The sequence below is a fragment of the Dipodomys ordii genome, unplaced genomic scaffold (genome assembly GCF_000151885.1).
Source record: "Dipodomys ordii isolate 6190 unplaced genomic scaffold, Dord_2.0 Scaffold2, whole genome shotgun sequence".
NCBI classification, from domain to species: domain Eukaryota; kingdom Metazoa; phylum Chordata; class Mammalia; order Rodentia; family Heteromyidae; genus Dipodomys; species Dipodomys ordii.
Window position 1 is genome coordinate 26,043,941 of NW_012267218.1, and position 17,702 is coordinate 26,061,642.

General features: G+C 36.3%; 1 protein-coding gene across 1 annotated transcript in view; it reads right to left on the reverse strand.

The window, feature by feature from the left end:
- The window catches only part of Pcnx (pecanex homolog (Drosophila)), a 149,003-nt gene that overhangs the window by 95,588 nt on the left and 35,713 nt on the right, over positions 1-17,702 (reverse strand). Inside the window, exons 2-4 of the mRNA XM_013015492.1 lie at positions 17,007-17,215; positions 6,667-6,772; positions 327-372 (exon numbers count right to left, since the gene is read on the reverse strand). Coding sequence (XP_012870946.1) covers positions 327-372; positions 6,667-6,772; positions 17,007-17,215 — 361 coding nt within the window. The remainder of the gene's footprint in view (positions 1-326; positions 373-6,666; positions 6,773-17,006; positions 17,216-17,702) is intronic.

Genomic DNA, 17,702 nt, shown 5'->3' on the forward strand with positions numbered 1-17,702 from the left:
TATGTTTAGATTTAAATTTTTCTCATCAAATTAGTTTTCCATGACTCTTACCTAAACTTATAAAAAGTATTTTCCTTCACGCAAGAAAATTTTCTTATAGATCAAACCTTAAAAGGTGTGAAATATTGCCGGTCAAATACGTGAGAGATTCAGATGACGAAAGCGTAAATTGTCACAATCTAAATTAGCAGCCTTTAAAAAGACAGTAACTTCACCTATCAATTCAGGAATAATTCTTTTATTACACTTGAATGTACACCAGCTATCCTTATCAACCAAAACAGTAATGAAAGTCAAAAGCAATGCTCAAATTAGATCATATGTACCTTTAATAGTTGCTGCTGTCCCAAGACGAGAGGAACCAGATCCAATCTGTAAACGTGCGAAAAAGAAAACGGATTAAAAGATTAGCTATATGCCATTAACAATACATAGTAGCAAACACACTATCAAACACAATTGTTATATTATCTAAAGTCCTATCGGTAGCCTATCACTCAATTTTTACTAATAATAAAAATCACTTTCATCAGTAATATCACGTAATATGTTCTATCACAGGCATACAACCTATTTGCTGTGGCACATGCTACGTTATACAGATGTGCTAAGCTTCTGGAACTCCTCTGAATGTTCAAAATTCATTCAGCTTTCAGGGCGATAAACCTTCAATTTCAAGAAACTTGTATCTGTAGACATAGTTCTTATAATTTTTATATTGCATCAGAAATGTTCATGTAAGACTTTCTATCTGTAATAAACTTATAACTCCTCAGGATAAAGAAGTAGCAGGGGACAATATACAAAAATGTAACAAAGACAATGTCTGTCGAACTGTTAGCATATTAATAGTATGCACTAATAATTCCTTAGTTCCAGGATAGGAATTACTTCTCTATAGATGGTTAGAACAAAAAGTAAATAAATAAATAAAAATTGCTGAATGCAGGTGGCTCACACCTGTAATCCTAACTACTCAAGAGGCTGAGATCTGAAGATTGTGATTCAAAGCCAACACAAGCAGAAAAATCTGTGAGACTCTTAATCTCCAATTAACCATCAAAAAGTCAGAAGTAGACCTGTGATTCAAATGGTAGTGTATTAGCTTTGAGTGAAAAGGCCAAAAGACATTTCACATGCCTTGAGTTCAAGCCCAAGGACTGGTATCAAAAAAATAAATAAAAAATCCTTTATTTGCAATGATTAGTATATGTCTAGGTCAAGCAGAAAAGGTCAAAAGCTCTGTACATATGATCATATAAGATGATGCTAAGTGAAATGAACCCCAAGATAGGGACACAAATGGTTTTATCTTTCTTACTGTTGTTTTTAGTGTATTTATAATGTGCTACGTGATTTTTCTGTTTCTTTTGTATGTTCTTTCCCCATGATATAATCCCTGTTTTCACTGTATTTGATTCTGGTGTGCTGTATCTTGTACATACATTTTTCTAATTTGATGACGGGAAGGGAAATAACAAAATGCTTAAATAAGGATATAAGCTGACCCACTGTAACAATAAGATGTACAAGACACTATGTTTAAAACAAACTTTACAATTTGGGGGGCACAGAGGGAGGAGTCAAGGAGGTGGGGAGGGAAGGAATGGTAAGGGACAAAGGGGGAGGTAAAAATGCTTGATAGGAAATGTACTCATTACCTTATTCATAACTGTAACCCCTCTGTACAGTATCTTTACAATAAAAAATATATGCAAAAAAAATCCAAAACCCACAAGTTAGAAAATTAAGTTCAATGCTGAGCATTTAGTGCTTACATTCAAGATGATACATTTTCCTAAAATTTCATAGCTGAGACTACCTAGCAAGATCCTATCTCAAAAATGAATGCATGAATGAACAAAGCAAAGAAATATTTTTATTGCAGGAAGGAAGGAAGGAAGGAAGGAAGGAAGGAAGGAAGGAAGGAAGGAAGGTCATTTCTGCTACTCTGCTAGGCAAGTTTGTAAAAATAACATATTATTTCTCTATTGAGATTGTGGACACATAATTTCCTAGACATACATTTAAAAACAAACAAGTAAACAAAAACATTTTATATACACCCTTCTCAAAACTGAATAAATATTTGCTCTTTTTTTGGGGGGGGAGAGGAGTTAGGGGAAGAAGGCAGTACTAAGGATTAAACTCAAAGCCCTATACATGAAGAGCTCTATCAGTTCTTCTTCTGTACCATTCTAATGGCAAAAATTTTGTTCTTAATTCCTTGGTAATATATACCACATTTATAACTTTGATTGCTTATACCACAATTCATAGTCTTTTGAGGGTAACACCAGTCTCTACTTCAGATTAAATTAACTACTATAAAGCACTAAAATATTTGAAGGAAGATAAGAGAAAAAAGAAAATAAAGGAGATGAACAAAAGAGAAAGAGTGGGTGAAAAAATACAGCAATAGAAAAATGCAGAATATAGAAAGGAAGCAAGATAAAAGTAGCATGAAGAATAACAAGGACTAAGATACAGTTATTATGTCCAAGAAGTTGACTATTTGGTCCAGAAAACACTGACATAAATAATTGTGACAGTGGATAGTAAGTGGTAACATATCCACCAATAAATGAAAAAACTTAACTCCATGTTAGTTTCTCTACACAATATTTTACTGGGTCAATCTTTTCAGTGTTGTTGGTTTTATTTTTTGGGCTTGTTTGTATTGTTTTGTTTTGTTGGTGGTACTGAGGTTTGAACTCAGGCCCTTTCACTTGCTAGGCAGGAACTCTACTACTTGAATCAAGTTCCATCCCCTTCAATCTCTCTAAAGAGTAATACTAATTATGTCCATCATATTTTTCATAATAAGCAATATAAAATAAAAAGAATCAGGCGCCAATGACTCATGCCTATAACCCTAGCTAGTCAGGAGGCTGAGATCTGAGGATCACAGTTCAAATCTACCCTGGGCAAAAAAGTCTATGAGACTCTTACCTCCAATAAACTACTCAGAAGTGGCACTGCAGTTCAAATGGTAGAGCGCTAGCCTTGAGCACAAAAAGGTTCAGGGACAGCGCCCAGGCCCAAAGATCAAGCCCCAGGATCAGCAAAAAAAAAAAAAACTAACATCCATAAAGTGCAATAACCTCCATATTTACCAGCTCCCCTATGACCTAGCAATCCCACTTTTGGGCATTTACCCAAATGATCACAAACAAGACCATACTAAAGCTACCAGCACAACTATGTTTATTGCAGCATTATTTATCATAGCTAAGATAGGGAACCAACCCAGATGCCTCTAAATAGATGAATGGATCAAGAAAATGTGGTATATATACACAATGGAATTCTATGCCTCCATCAGAAAGAACGATATTGCCCCATTCTTGGAAAAAATTGTATTAAGTGAAGTAAGCCAGGGCCCAAAGAAACATAGATTCCATGGTTTCCCTTATTTGCAATTATTAGTATATGTCTGAGACAAGCAGAAATGGTCAGATAAGTTATGTTAGGTAAAATGAACCCCAAGATAAGGATTCAAATATTTTTTCTTTCTTGCGATTGTTTCTAGCATATTTATAAGATTTCTTTGTTGCTTTGTATGTCCCTCTCCCACGGTATAACCCGTTTTCACTGTATTTGATGTTGGTATAATTTGTGGAGGGTAAGGGAAAAAACAAATTGTTTAAATAGGGATACAGGTGGACCCATTGTTACAATGAGATATATAAGACATTATGTCGAAAAACGAACTTTACAACTTTGGCTGGGCTGGGGGGTGGAGGGGGAAATGGGAAGGGATGGGAAGGGGAAACAAAGGAAGAGGCAACAATGCTTGATAAGAAATGTACTCATTACCTTGCCCATGTAATTGTAACCCCTCTGTACGGTATTTTCATAATAAACAAAAAAGAGTTACTATTTGGGGGTGGGGGGGCATGGGGCTTGAACTCTGGGCCTGGGTGCTGTCCCTCAGCTCTTCAGCTCAAGGCTAGCGCTCTACCACTTGAGCTATAGTACTACTTCTGGGTTTCTGGTGGTTAATTGGAGGTAAGAGTTTCATGGACTTTCCTGCCTGGGCTGGCTTTGAACCATGATCCTCAGATCTCAGCCTCCTGAGTAGCTGGGATTACAGGTGTGAGCCACAGGCACCCAGCTTAAGAGTTACTATTTTATAAAGGAAATTTTACTTAGTATGTTATGTATTTAGTGCATGTACATATGTTTTAAATACATGCAAGAGGAGAGGAGACTTTCACTAAAACAAGTGTGGGGTCAGTTCCAAAAGAAATGGTGCCTAGAACTGACCACTACTATGCTTTTACCCTACCTTCTACAAAAAAAAAATAATTTTTTAAGGCATGACTCTCCAAAATATCCCTGGAAAAATGAAGGATATCTTCCTAGTGTAATCTGACATTTTCTACATTTGTTAACAAAAAGGCCAGGAATATAAAATATGTAGCCGTATTTAAGGATTAAATGATTTCATATTCTATTACAAGAAACTGAGAGAAGCACAAGGTTTTTTAAAAAAACAACAACAAACACCCCCACAGGATAGAGGATACTGGTAACATTTTTTCAAACAAGGATTGTAAAATCTAAAAAGTTTCAATGTGCTGGGCTCTGGTGGCTCACGCCTGTAATCCTAGCTACTCAGGAGGCTGAGATCTGAGGATCACGGTTCCAAGCCAGCCAGGGCAGGAAAGTCCATGAAACTCTTACTTCCAATAAACCACCAGAAAACTGGAAGTGGCGCTGTAGCTCAAGTGGTAGAGCGCTAGCCTTGAGCTGAAGAGCTGAGGGACAGTGCTCAAGCCTAGAGTTCAAGCTACACGACCAACAAAATAAAAAAAAAAAACAGAAGAAAAGTTTCAATGTAATTAATGTGTTCAACATAATACTTTTTCATAATATTTGTTTCTTCACTTCCGGTTTTCTGGTGGTTTATTGGTGAAAAGAGTTTCACGGACTTTCCTGCCCAGGCTCGCTTTGAACTGCAATCCTCAGATCTCAGCCTCCTGACTAGCTAGGATTACAGGCGTGAGCCACCGGCACCTGACCCTTCACTTTTTATTTTTAACACACTAATATCTCCCATTCTATCAGCTTATGATGGAAAGGATACAAATTTAAGGCCCTATTTGTTCTGTTCTATACTCAAATCACAACTGAAACCAGTCACTACTATTCACTTACTTGAATTGTGAATTATGAAATTACAATTTAAATAAATACTAATCCTCTATCAAGATATATCACAAAATAAAATACTTCTGATTTATTAAATATGCCATTTTAAATAATATTGGCCTTATATAATACAGAGCAACATATAGAAGAGTTGAATACTATGATATAAAGCCAGGAAACTTAGTTCTGCTACTTTTTTGTTAAGAAAAGGAACAAGTCCAATTCCACCTCTAAAGTTTAATTACATAGATAATCAGCAGTCATTAATGAAGGTCACTTTGCACAAGGCAATATATTACACAGGAGAAACAGGAAAATCTACTTCTGTAGAGGCTTATAAACGACCATATACTACCAAAAACAAAGAACTGAGATAAACAATAAGGGCCCCATCTGCCAGAGAATGCATCAACCATAGGTCTTTACCACAGGTGGACTATAATATCCTTGAAAATTTGAAGAATAGCGGGAAGTTTCAAGCCTAGTTACAGTTAAGCCAGAGTATAAGAACTAAATCTTCCACTGGATCAGAAAGGAAGAAACAGGAAGTATACTTTCAATCCACAAAGTTATGTATATAAAAACAGGAATGCTGGAGTGAAGAAATTCCAGAAACAAGGTCTAGACTAGACCAGGATAGAAATCAGCAATTTCTCCCACATAATGATCACTGAATTTCACAGTTACACAAAATTCTCCCAAGGTTTCCTTTACTTTAACTAGTAAAGATGTCTGTTAAGAAGACAAGCTGAAATAGCCATTTGGAAAAGTGAGAGAATTTTAGTGGAAGAGCCAAGGTTAGACACAATGAGAGCAAAATCTGTAAATTACTCTCAGCAAAGTATAAACATTATATAGCAGAAAAACAATAAAAAGCATTAAAAGAAGATCCACACTCTACCTGTTGCTTTACCATAACATTTCCTCAATTGGTTCATATGGATTTTTTTGCCAGGCTTTTAAACTCTCATAGATATCTGTACCATTCTAATATAGATAACATGAAGGCAAATAATAGAGCAAACTAGAAACTAAATTTCTACGGCATTCAACCCAACTATGTTGATTCATCACAACTATATGTAGGTTCTAAATAGGTACTTATATAAGTATATGTAAACATGTACTTATTAACATGAAAAGTCAGTTAAAATAAAAATATTAATAAAGATAATGTAAATTTTTAAATGATCATCAGAAAAATAAACATCACTCAGTGAGTCATGACATAATCCTAGGAGTCTGAGATCTGGAGAATCAAAGTTCAAGGCTAACACTGGAAGAAAAGTTCCCCAGACACCATTTCCAAAATAATAAACGAAAAAGTAGGGCTAGAAGCAGAAGTGGTTGAGTGCCAGCCTAGCAAGCCAGAGCCCTGAGTCAAACCCCAAAACTGCAAAAATAAAAATAAAAAGATAAAACATGAGCTGATTGTTATAGACCTGAGAATTAACTCATATCACCTCAAGGGAAAAAGGAAAAGACAAAATAAAACTGCAAGGTTCCTACCTGGTTGCTTGGATCAAGCCCAGCATAAGAATTTCTGGAACTGCAACCAACTGGAGGGGTGGCCTCTCGAATAAATTCAGACATTTCAATCCCTCCACCAGGATCACTGGGTGAAAAAATAAAATTAAAAAAGATAGAATAGTTAATCATTATTCTGATATCAATTATTTTACGTTATTCTGACACCAACTATTTTAAGTATTTTAAGTAAAACTAAATGTTCTGACTTTTAAAAGTAGGGAAGCAAAGAATGATAATTCTTCATTTACACGTTTGAAAGTTGGAACTGTTTAATAACCACATCACATGCTCTTACAAACTGTCTATACCCAATCCAATATCAGAAAGTAGCCTTAAGTATAACTATAGCATTATAAAAATATCATTACTTGGGTCGTAAAACTACTCTTGCAAATAAATTTTGCCCTTTGCCTAGAGCAAAGTGAAATTGGCCAACTATAAACATAGAAAGTAATCAGATATCACATTAAGTGATGTCTCTATGAGATAAGTCTATGACTAAGCTGCATGACACAATGATAAAGTACAGAAGAACAGTCATCCTGGTTATACCATTTGTGCGTGCATTTTTTTAAGTAAACAGAACTCAATTGGGATACTAACTGTTGTACAGAACTGGAAATCTAAGAATTAGTGTTTGCTAAGTTAGGAGGTGAAACCTAAAAAAGTAAAATGATGCTATGCAACAACAATAGGCATTAAATACCAGGTTTAAAGAGCTAGTAAAGCCCATCTTGAATACTTAGAAACAGTGGAAACCCAGAATTGGGAAAAGAGAAACAATAAATCTCACCAAATTTCAAAATATTAGAAAATACTATGTAATATGTTTCCTTGGAAACATAACTCTTAAAACAATTTATAATCCTGCCAGGTACCAGTAGGCTCACATCTGAAATCCTAGCTACTCAGAAGGCTGACATCTGAGGAACACAGTTCAAGCCCAGTCCAGGCAGTAAAATCTGAGTGACTTTTGTCTCCATTTAACCACTAACAAGCTGGAAGAAGAGCTATGGTTCAAGTGGTAGAGTACAAGCCTTGAGCACAAAAGCTGAGACAGTGCTCAGGCCCTAAATTCAAGTTTCAGGATTGGCACAAATTTTTAAAAACCTTATAATCCTAGGCTGGATGTCGGTGGCCCATGCCTATAATCCTAGCTACTCAGGAGGCTGAGATCTGAGGATCTCGGTTCAAAGCCAGCCTGGGCAGGAAAGTCCATGAAACTCTTATCTCCAATAAACCACCAGAAAAAAACAAAGTAGTGCTGTAGCTCAAGTGGTAGCTCAAGTGGTAGAGCGCCTTGAGCTGAAGAGCTGAGGGACAGCACTCAGGCCCAGAGTTCAAGCCCCACGACCAACAACAACAACAACAACAACAAAAAACTTATAATCCTATTTACCCAAATGTATTTATTCATTTTACCAGGCATATAAAGTACCCCCCATTTTGTAAATACAAGGTAGAAGTTTTAGTACATAGGCTGGATATTATAAAGACATAAACTGTCTTGCCACTCATAATCTAATATACCTCCTTATTAACCAAAAAAAAGCTATCAAAATTCTTATAAACCAACCTGCTCATCCCAAACTGTTGCTACAGGATTCTGAGTAATGCTAACTCTATCCCCTTAGGCTTAGGAGTTGAATCTCCAGACCAAAGTCATTAGAGCCAACTTTTTGGTCACTGAGATAAATTCTAAAATAAGCACAAACCCCAAACTTAAGCTATTGTAAATTGGGTTAGGAATGTCTATGCAGACTTAAAGCCTAGTACAGCCTTCTTACAACCATAAGAGCCTGTACAAAAAGCTAACAGAGGAGGACTTTGATAAAAGGAGGAAAGCAGAGCCACAAGCTGATTGTTTAAACCTCTGCATCCTAACATACCTAGAGATATTTCTCATATGCAGACCTCTGAATAATTTGAGTCATTAAGCTTCTATGGGTGGAGTATCTTGCTATAAGCAAAAGTTATAAGCAAAGATAATTATCTGGGTGCCAGTGGCTCACACCTGTAATCCTAGCTACTCAGAAGGAGGAGATCTGAGAATCATGTTTAAAGCCAACCAAGGTAGAAAAGTCCATGAGACTCTTAGATCTAATAAACTACTCAGAAAAGGCCAGAAGTGGGGCTGTGGCTCAAGTGATGTAGCACTAGTTAGCCTTGAGCAGAAAGAGGGTCAGGGACAGTGTCCAGTCCCTGACTTCAAGCCTCAGGGCCAGAAACCAAAAAAAGGTAATTTTTAAACATATCTTTTATCAAAGTATTTATCACTACAGAAGTTTAAATTATACTTTTATTTTTTGAAAAATCTTATAACTGTAATATCCCAAAGTTGCTTGATTAATGAGTTCTAAATTCTAAGCCATTGACTATTAGCTAACTAATGCTGAATGAAAACTAGCTTTCTAACTTGCATTTTTTTTTAGTATTTTCTTTTTTTTATTGTGAAAATACTGTACAGAGAGGTTACAATTACATGGGCAAGATAATGAGTACATTTCTTACCAAGCATTGTAGCCTCCTCCTTTGTTTCCCCTTCCCATCCTACCCCCGGACCCCCATCATTCCCCCCCCATATTTTTATTTATAAAAAGAAAACAGCTGGGCGCTGATGGTGCACACCTGTAATCCTAGCTACTCAGGAGACTAAGATCTAAGGATTGCAGTTCAAAGCCAGCCTCATCAGGAAAGTCCATGAGACTCTTATTTCCAATAAACTACTCAAAAAGCCAAAAGTACAGCTCTGGCTAAAGTGGTAGAGCGCTAGCCTTGAGCACAAAGAGGCTCAGGAACAGCGCCTAGACCCCAGAGTTCAAATTCCAGGACCAGAAAACACACACATACACACACACACACACACACACACAAAACACACACACACACACTTTAAAAATTAGTTAAAATTTAATGGTCAATTCAATGCACAAATGCCCATGTGTAAATGGCAAATGCTAGTTTAACTGTTCAGTGTTAACTCATACAAGCTATATAGGCTATCTTGAGAATATTTTTTATGACTTGGCCAAATAACAGTTTAAATCACTATCACCACACCAAGTTATAGATGATAAATAACCAGCATTGTTACTGTGATTGCTGCTCGAATGCATCCTCTTAGCCAGACTACAGGAACAAAAGGATAGAGGGCAAAACAAATATGAAAGAATTAAATATGTAACATCACAGAAAGGATCAAGAGTCTTCATCTTGTCTTATTTGTATGTGTATGAATTTTATTGACATATAATTCCGAAATCTTACAATTATAATTCAGTGATTTTTAGCATATTTGTAGTTGGGAAAGCATTATTATAATTTAGAACATTTTTACTGCCTCAAAACTCTTTTAGTCGGGGGCCAGTGACTCATGCCTGTAATTCTAGCTACTCAGGAGGCTGAGATCTAAGGATAGCAGTTCAAAGCCAGCCCACACAGCAAAATCCGTGAGACACTTATCTCCAGTAAACCACCAGAAAACCAAAGTGGCTCTTGAGTTCAAAGCTAGCGCTCTACCACTTGAGCCAAAGAGCTAAGGGAAAGCACCCAGGCCCAGAGTTCAACCCTCATGACCAAAAAAAAAAAAAAAAACCCCAAACCTCTTTTAGCCATTGTTCCTTCACCCTTTCCACCCTCCCAGAAGTAGCCAACCACTCACTCTGTATGTTTCATAGCAACAGAATTATATAGTATATAATCCTTTCCCTTACCATGTTTTCAAGGATCCTTCACATTGTACTGCACAATACTTGATTCCTTTTAAAGGCTAAATTATATTCTACTATATGAATGGACTGCATTTTATTTATCTAGTAGTCATAGGCAAGACTTGCCTACTTTTTTACATACTTCTCTGTCTAGTTCAAAACTGAAAAGTAAACATCAATATCCAGAACAGGGTTTCTTAACCTTGGCCCTACTGATGCCCTGGGGCCACATAATTCAAGATGTAAAGGACTGCCCTATGTATGTTAGGATAGCTAGCAGAATCCCTAGTCTTTACCTCTCTAAGCACTAGCAGCATCCCCCACTTGAAACTATCTCCCTCCACTGCCAAATGTCCAGAGAGGCAAAAATCATCCCTAGGGGAAAAACAATTATCTATATCTAATAAAGGCAATGGCCAACATCAAGTGGACAGAAAGTGGTATTAAAGAAACAAAAAAACACCAAGGAAAAAGGGGACAGCGCTACTATTTTAAGAATTCTCTAATAAAATTTCCATACTTTGCTCTTCTCTTCACAAGGATTTGGTCACAAGGTCACACAGAGTTTTCTGCCCTACCTGGCTTTAGACCATAATCCTCCAAATCTCAGCCTCCTGAGTAGCTAGGATTACTAATGTGAGCCACTGGCTCTCAGCTTGTATCTGTCTTTGATGTCAATTTTTGTAAGATTTTTACATGTAATATACTTACATTACATGTAACCTTGTGACCTATCAGCCAACCTGAGGTGGCCTAAATATAGCTAAGCATGTGAATGGCTTTTTAAGGATTCTTTTTTGTAATTAGCAAGATGTCCAGATTTTTAGCAATGGAGATTTCAGCACATACCTGGAAAGTATAGTAGTTTATAATTCTCACAGAAGCAAAGTGGTCTACTGCAGTAAGCAATACACCAAATTCAGGGAATCTCTACCTCTATGCCTTAACTTCCCCATCTGTTAAAAAGAAAAAAACCAGGTACAGGGAAAGGCCGAAAAGCAGAGGGGTCTAATCTAAATTACAGTGGAGATTTCTAACTGGTTATTTGCTACTCATGTTCAAGTTCTGTTCAGAAACTTTACTGAGTCATTATGTTGCAAAGTCTATAAATCTAATTTAGAGTGTAATGCTCGGAAAAAATATGGATAAATAAAAACAAAGTCCTTAAACAGAATAAATCCCCCTCAGGAAACTTAACATCATGTGGTCTAAATGGATCCTTAGTTTATAATATTACAAGTGTTATTACAAAATATTTGCATCTAAATCCTTAAATTCGGTGCCCTAAGTTCTCCAGAAGCTTTAAAAATGTACAATAAACATTGAATCATTGTCTATGATAAAAATTCAAGCTTTTTTAACTGATGTACCATGCAAGAAAAATCAATGAAAACCATAAGGCTCAAGCAATCCTACTATATTCATTCATTCTTGCAACTGACTGATTGTTCACTGTAGTAAGCATAATGATTTTATACATTTTCCTGTTCATTTCTTTCCTCAGAATAGACTGTAAGACTCACAAGTAGTAGGGTGAGGAAGAGGAGATATCAATAACAAAAACCTACAGCAAAGTTCTTAGCTTAAGTGTGAAACTTTAAAACACTTTTTTTAAGATTATAAAAAAGGATATACAACATGCTTTTTCAACTTAACCTGGTGGTACAGTCATAGCCAAAGGAAAAAATTAAACAAGATGAATAAGGATGAGAATGGAAGAAATAAAACTGTCATTTGCAGAAAATCAAGAAACAACCGCTAAACCAAGTATCAGTTTAATAAAAATTGTTGGCTATGAAGTAAACTATATGTAAGAGAGAAATAAACAAAATGTAATTTTAAAGTATTTTCGAATAGAAGAAAAATTATAAAATATTTTAGTAAATTATCTTAAAAAATGATAAATATTTTGCTGAAAATCTGAAATTCAAAGTAATTGGAGTGATTTAATATTGAAATGATATAAACATTCAGCAGAGGGATCTATGTTTTCAAAGAAATTGTAATAATAATATTAAATTTTTAAAGACCTTTCCTTGTAAATTGTAAAGTTTATATCAAAAAACAAAAAGCCAAAATGAGAAAAGTTGTGCCCCCCAAAAAACAATAGAGAAGGTTTGCCCCACAAGCCACTGTCACCCATGCTATAAAGCTAGAACAATTAAAACAGTGTGATAAGGAAACAGGAACAGACACCAGATCTGCCAAACACAGAAAAGAGCCCACATACTACTGTATATGGAAACAGTTAATGGCAAAGAGAATAGTGTAGATTACTGAAGAAAACCAATAGTTGTTTATAAAGAAAAATGAAGTCTGAGTTCATATGACACTACCAACTAAAATAATTTCTGATAATACTGAAATCTAATAAATAAACATGAAATCTTGAAGACAATATGGAAGGTTTTTTCCCCCCAATTTTTATGTAGGAAGTAATTTCCTAAAACACAGTAATTCTATTTAAGATGAAAATTTTTATTAAATTTAACAATGTAGGCTAATCATAAGAAACCATAGGAATAGCAAAATGACAAGTCACAAACTAACTAGGTTATATTTGTAATGTATATAACTAATAAAGTAATAGTGTGACTACATTATAATTTTGCCATTAATAAATCAAAAAACAACTTCTGGTCCTGTACCTGTAGGTTCAATCAAACATGGATCAAAAAAACAAAACAAAATAAAAAGATCTGTACTAACATACATAGTTTTCTTATCATTACTCCTAAACAATATAGTACAACTACTACTTACACAGCATTACACTGTATTCCATATTGTATGTAATCTATAGATGGATGGTTGAGAGTATACAGGAGTCTATCAACAAGTAAATACTTTACCACTAAATATTTGAAGTAAACTTTGGTGTCAATAGGCTGCCATGAAAACAATTCTCAGCAGATACTAGAGGCACAATATATTACATGTCAAAATCCTTTTTTTTTGTCGGCTGTGGGAGCTGAATTTTGGGCGTGGGTGCTGTCCCTCAGCCCTTCAGCTCAAAGGTAGCACCCTACCACTTGAGCTACAATGCCACTTCCAGCTTTTTTCTGCTAATGTGGTGCTGAGGAATTGAACCCAGGGCCTCATGCATGTGAGGCAAGCACTCACCACTGAGCCAACTTCCCAGCCCCCACATGTAAAACTCTTATAAAAATTGAATCAAAGACAGACAGAAGCTGGGAGCCAGTGGCTCATGCCAGTAATCCTAACTACTCAGCAGGCTGAGATCTGTAGGCATAATCTGGAGGATTATGGTCTGAAGCCAGCTAGGGCAGAAAAATCCATGTGATTCCATCTCCAAGTAACCAGAAAAATGCCAGGCTAGAAGTGTTCAAGTAACAGAGCATCAGTCATGAGCAAGAAAGCTGAGTGAGAGCACAAAGCCCTGAATTCAAGGCCCAAATGTGCGCGCGTGCACAAGCACACATGCACACACGCACACACACACACACCAAATACAGAACAGACCACACTAAAAAATAGTGGCATAGGAAGTGGTGCTGTGGTTCAAGTGGTAGAACACTTGTCTTGAACTGAAGAACTCAGAGAGGTTCAAATGGTAGAACACTCGTCTTGAACTGAAGAACTCAGAGACAGCGCCCAGGCCCAGAGTTCAAGCCCCATGACCAACCAAAAAAAAAAAAAAAAAGTGGTATATAAATAAAAAATGTTGTAAACCAAGAGAAGTATTTGATACTGAATATAAAGAATTAACATTCTACAATAAATGTTTTCTCTAAATCAACAGTAAAATTACTACCAATGGGAAAAATACAAGTCACAGAATAACATATGATAAGTAATAATAAATATTAAATAAGAAAGATAATTATATAAATGGCAATAAGAAAAATACTTCCAATTTGCTAGTAATCTAAAAACAGAAACATTAAACATTGAGGCATCTATTACAATTTTGTCCAAATATTATATACACAGGGTTATCAAACTGCTCATCACAACAATTAAATGGCAAAACTATTTGAATCTGGGAAATATAGTCATTTAAAAGAAAAGTGAAGGGCTGGTAAAGTGGCTCAGTGGTAGAGCGCTTGTCTTGCATGCATGAGGCCCTGGGTTCAATTCCTCAGCACCACATAAGAAAAAAGAAAAAAGCCAGAAGTGGTGCCGTGGCTCAAGTGGTAGAGCGCTAGCCTTGAGCTGAAGGACAGCGCCCAGGCCCAGAGTTCAGGCCCCATGACCAGACCCAAAAACAAAACAAAACAAAACAAAAAGAAAAGTGAAGTCCTTAAACTTAAAAAGCTTGTAAATATAAACAGATAATTAAGATAATGTTACAAGAGTAAAATACTTGCTTAATGAACAAACAAGGTAATCACATAACAAATGAGAAGGAACATAATATTTGTGTGCTGGTCCTGGGGCTTGAACTCGGGACCTATGAGCTGTCCCTGAGTTTTTGTGCTCAAGGTTAGCATTCTACCACTTAAGCCACAGGTCCAATTCTGATTTTTTGGTGGTTAACTAGTGATAAGGTATCAAGGAGTTTCCTGCCTAAGCTGGGTCTGAACTGAGAGCCTCAGATCTCAGCCTCCTGAGTAGCTAAGATTGCAGGTATGAGCCACTGGTGCCGGTTGAGAACAAATATAATTGAAAAGGATAAACAAAGGTTGTCAATGCACTAGAGAATGCCCAGCAATAATTATATACCTAAACAGAGAACATCTATTTTTCATTATGTTATTAACACCTTCAGTCACTGATATCATACTGAGTAGAATCATGACACCGTGGTTTCAAAGCATGGACTCTAGAGCCTGAGCCTTTGGGATTGCTGAACCTTTCTCACCTTGGTTTCCACACTGTAAATCAGGAAGGCTGAAAGCACCTGCCCTGCAGAATTGTTTTGAAGACTGAATGAGTTTAAATAGATGTCAAATGTTCACATAAAATTTGAGACTTATATTAGTTATACCTATTATTTCTGTAAGGTCACAAGAAACTTCTGTCTCTAAATAAAATAGATCCCTCTGTTGAAAAGACACAGTTGGTGAATCCAAGGAAATATATTACAATGTGACTACGCTACATGTGAATACTTCAGCTGAGTGTCCAGGAGATGACTTCTACTCAGTCACAAATTCTAAAAAGTTAGCCTCATAAAGTTTGAGGACAGTTTTCCAATATTAAGAATATACACTGAGAGAAGGGGAGGGATGGGAGGGATGAAGGACAATGATGAAAGAAAGGGGTGGTAACAATCAATATGTACTGTACTGAAGCTGAAATGTTGAATGGTAATTCCTTAAGATATTTTTTTAAAAAGAATATAAATTGAACTCATAAATTAATGTGAATTGAAGCCCCTATGTTTTTTGTTTTTTGGGGAGGTCCGGTTGTGGGGCCTGAACTCTGGGCCTGGGCACTATCCCTCAGCTCTTCAGCTCAAGGCTAGCGCTCTACCACCTGAGCCACAGCGCCACTTCTGGCTTTTTTGCTTTTTGCTTATGTGGCGCTGAGGAACTGAACCCAGGGCCTCAGGCATGCAAGGCAAGCGCTCTACCACTGAGCCACCTTGCCAGCCCCTGAAGCCCCTTTGTATAACTACTTAAATACAACAAAAATTTAAATATAAAATAGATTTATAATACTGAAAATGCAGATTATGTCAAATCAAATATCACAGTTTAATATACATATACATTTTATTCACATAAGTTTTTTTTGGAGGACAGGGTCTCTTTACATAGCCCAGACCAGCTTCAAATTCAAGATCATGCCACCTCAGCCTCCAAGTACTTAGATTACAGATCTTTCCTTGGCTTCTCTACTTGTATATTTATATATTTGTGTATATGTGTGTGTGTGTGTGTACACGTGTGTGTGTGTAAGTGTATGTGAGTGTGTACGTGTGTTGTGGGTTCAGGGACTTGAACTCTGGGCCTGGGCTCTGTCCCTAAACTTTTATGCTCAAGGCTAGTATTCTACCACTTGAGCCACAACTCCACTTCCAGCTTTTGGTAGTCAACTGGAGATAAGAATTTCACGGACTTTTCTGCCCCAGCTGGCTTTGAATTGTGATTTTTCAGATCTCAACCTTCTAAGTAGTTAGGATTACAGATATGAACCAGCTAAGATTAAAGGCCTGAACCACCAATCCCTGGCTATTTCTTAAGTGCTGAGACTTAGATAACATGGTTCATTATTCTTTTTTTTTCTTTTTATTTATTTTTTATTGTGAAAATACTGTACAGAGGGGTTACAATTACATGGCAAGATAATGAGTACATTTCTTATCAAGCATTGTAGCCTCCTCCTTTGTTTCCCCTTCCCATCCCTTCCCATCCTCCCCGCCCCTCCCCACACCCCCTGTTTCATTATTCTTTAGGCTGTATTTCCTTGGCTTTTGGTCTTGGGTGTTAGTAACCACGTAGCTTAGTTTAGTAATGAGACCAATGATACTTATTTCTCAAACATACCAGTTAGTCTTGCTCTAGTATTAACTCTGTCATCCTATCTACAGTGGTAAAGACTTGATATTGCCTTAAAAACCATATAAAAGCAATAATCACAGTACAGTAAGTACGTTATCATAGACACACCATATACTACAGAGTAAACAGGTTTCCTTACCTTGGTCCATTACTGTCTTTTCTTCTTATTGAACAGTTGCCTTGTTCAGCTTTGGCTCTCTGATCAGTGAACTCATTTGCACGCCTATCTACAACTTCTCCAGCATCAAGAGCTCTGTGTAGTCGGTAGTTGACCATCTTCAGAACAATGAAAACAGCAGCTACCACAGGACAATAAACTGCTACTATAATCATGGAAGAAGGAAGGGCCTTTAAGAGAAAGAAAATAAAAACAAAACATTAAGAATATGTTTTATTCAACTGGAAATGTGAATCTAAAACACGGTTACATAAAAAGGCAATTATGCTACTAGTGGGAAATTCCAAAGGTTAAGACTTCAACACCCAATATAAAAGCCACTGGCTATGTGGTTATTGAACATCTGAGATATAGCTTAATATGCAATGAGAACAAAGTAACACTACTCAATATGAAAAAAAATATAAAATACCCCAAATGGTTATGTTGACTATTTGTTGAGAAAAGATTTAGGTTAATATTTCTAATACTTTCATTTCATTTGTTTCTTTTGGCTTACTGTGGCCCAGATAGTTAAAAATTATTTTGCTGATATACAGTCAATGTCACAGAGCTAAGGTATTACATTATTTATAGTCTCCATCCTAACTTTTACTTAGGATACAAACAGTGTGCTCCAGAAAAGTGGACATTAAAACTTAGAATGGTCTTAAAACA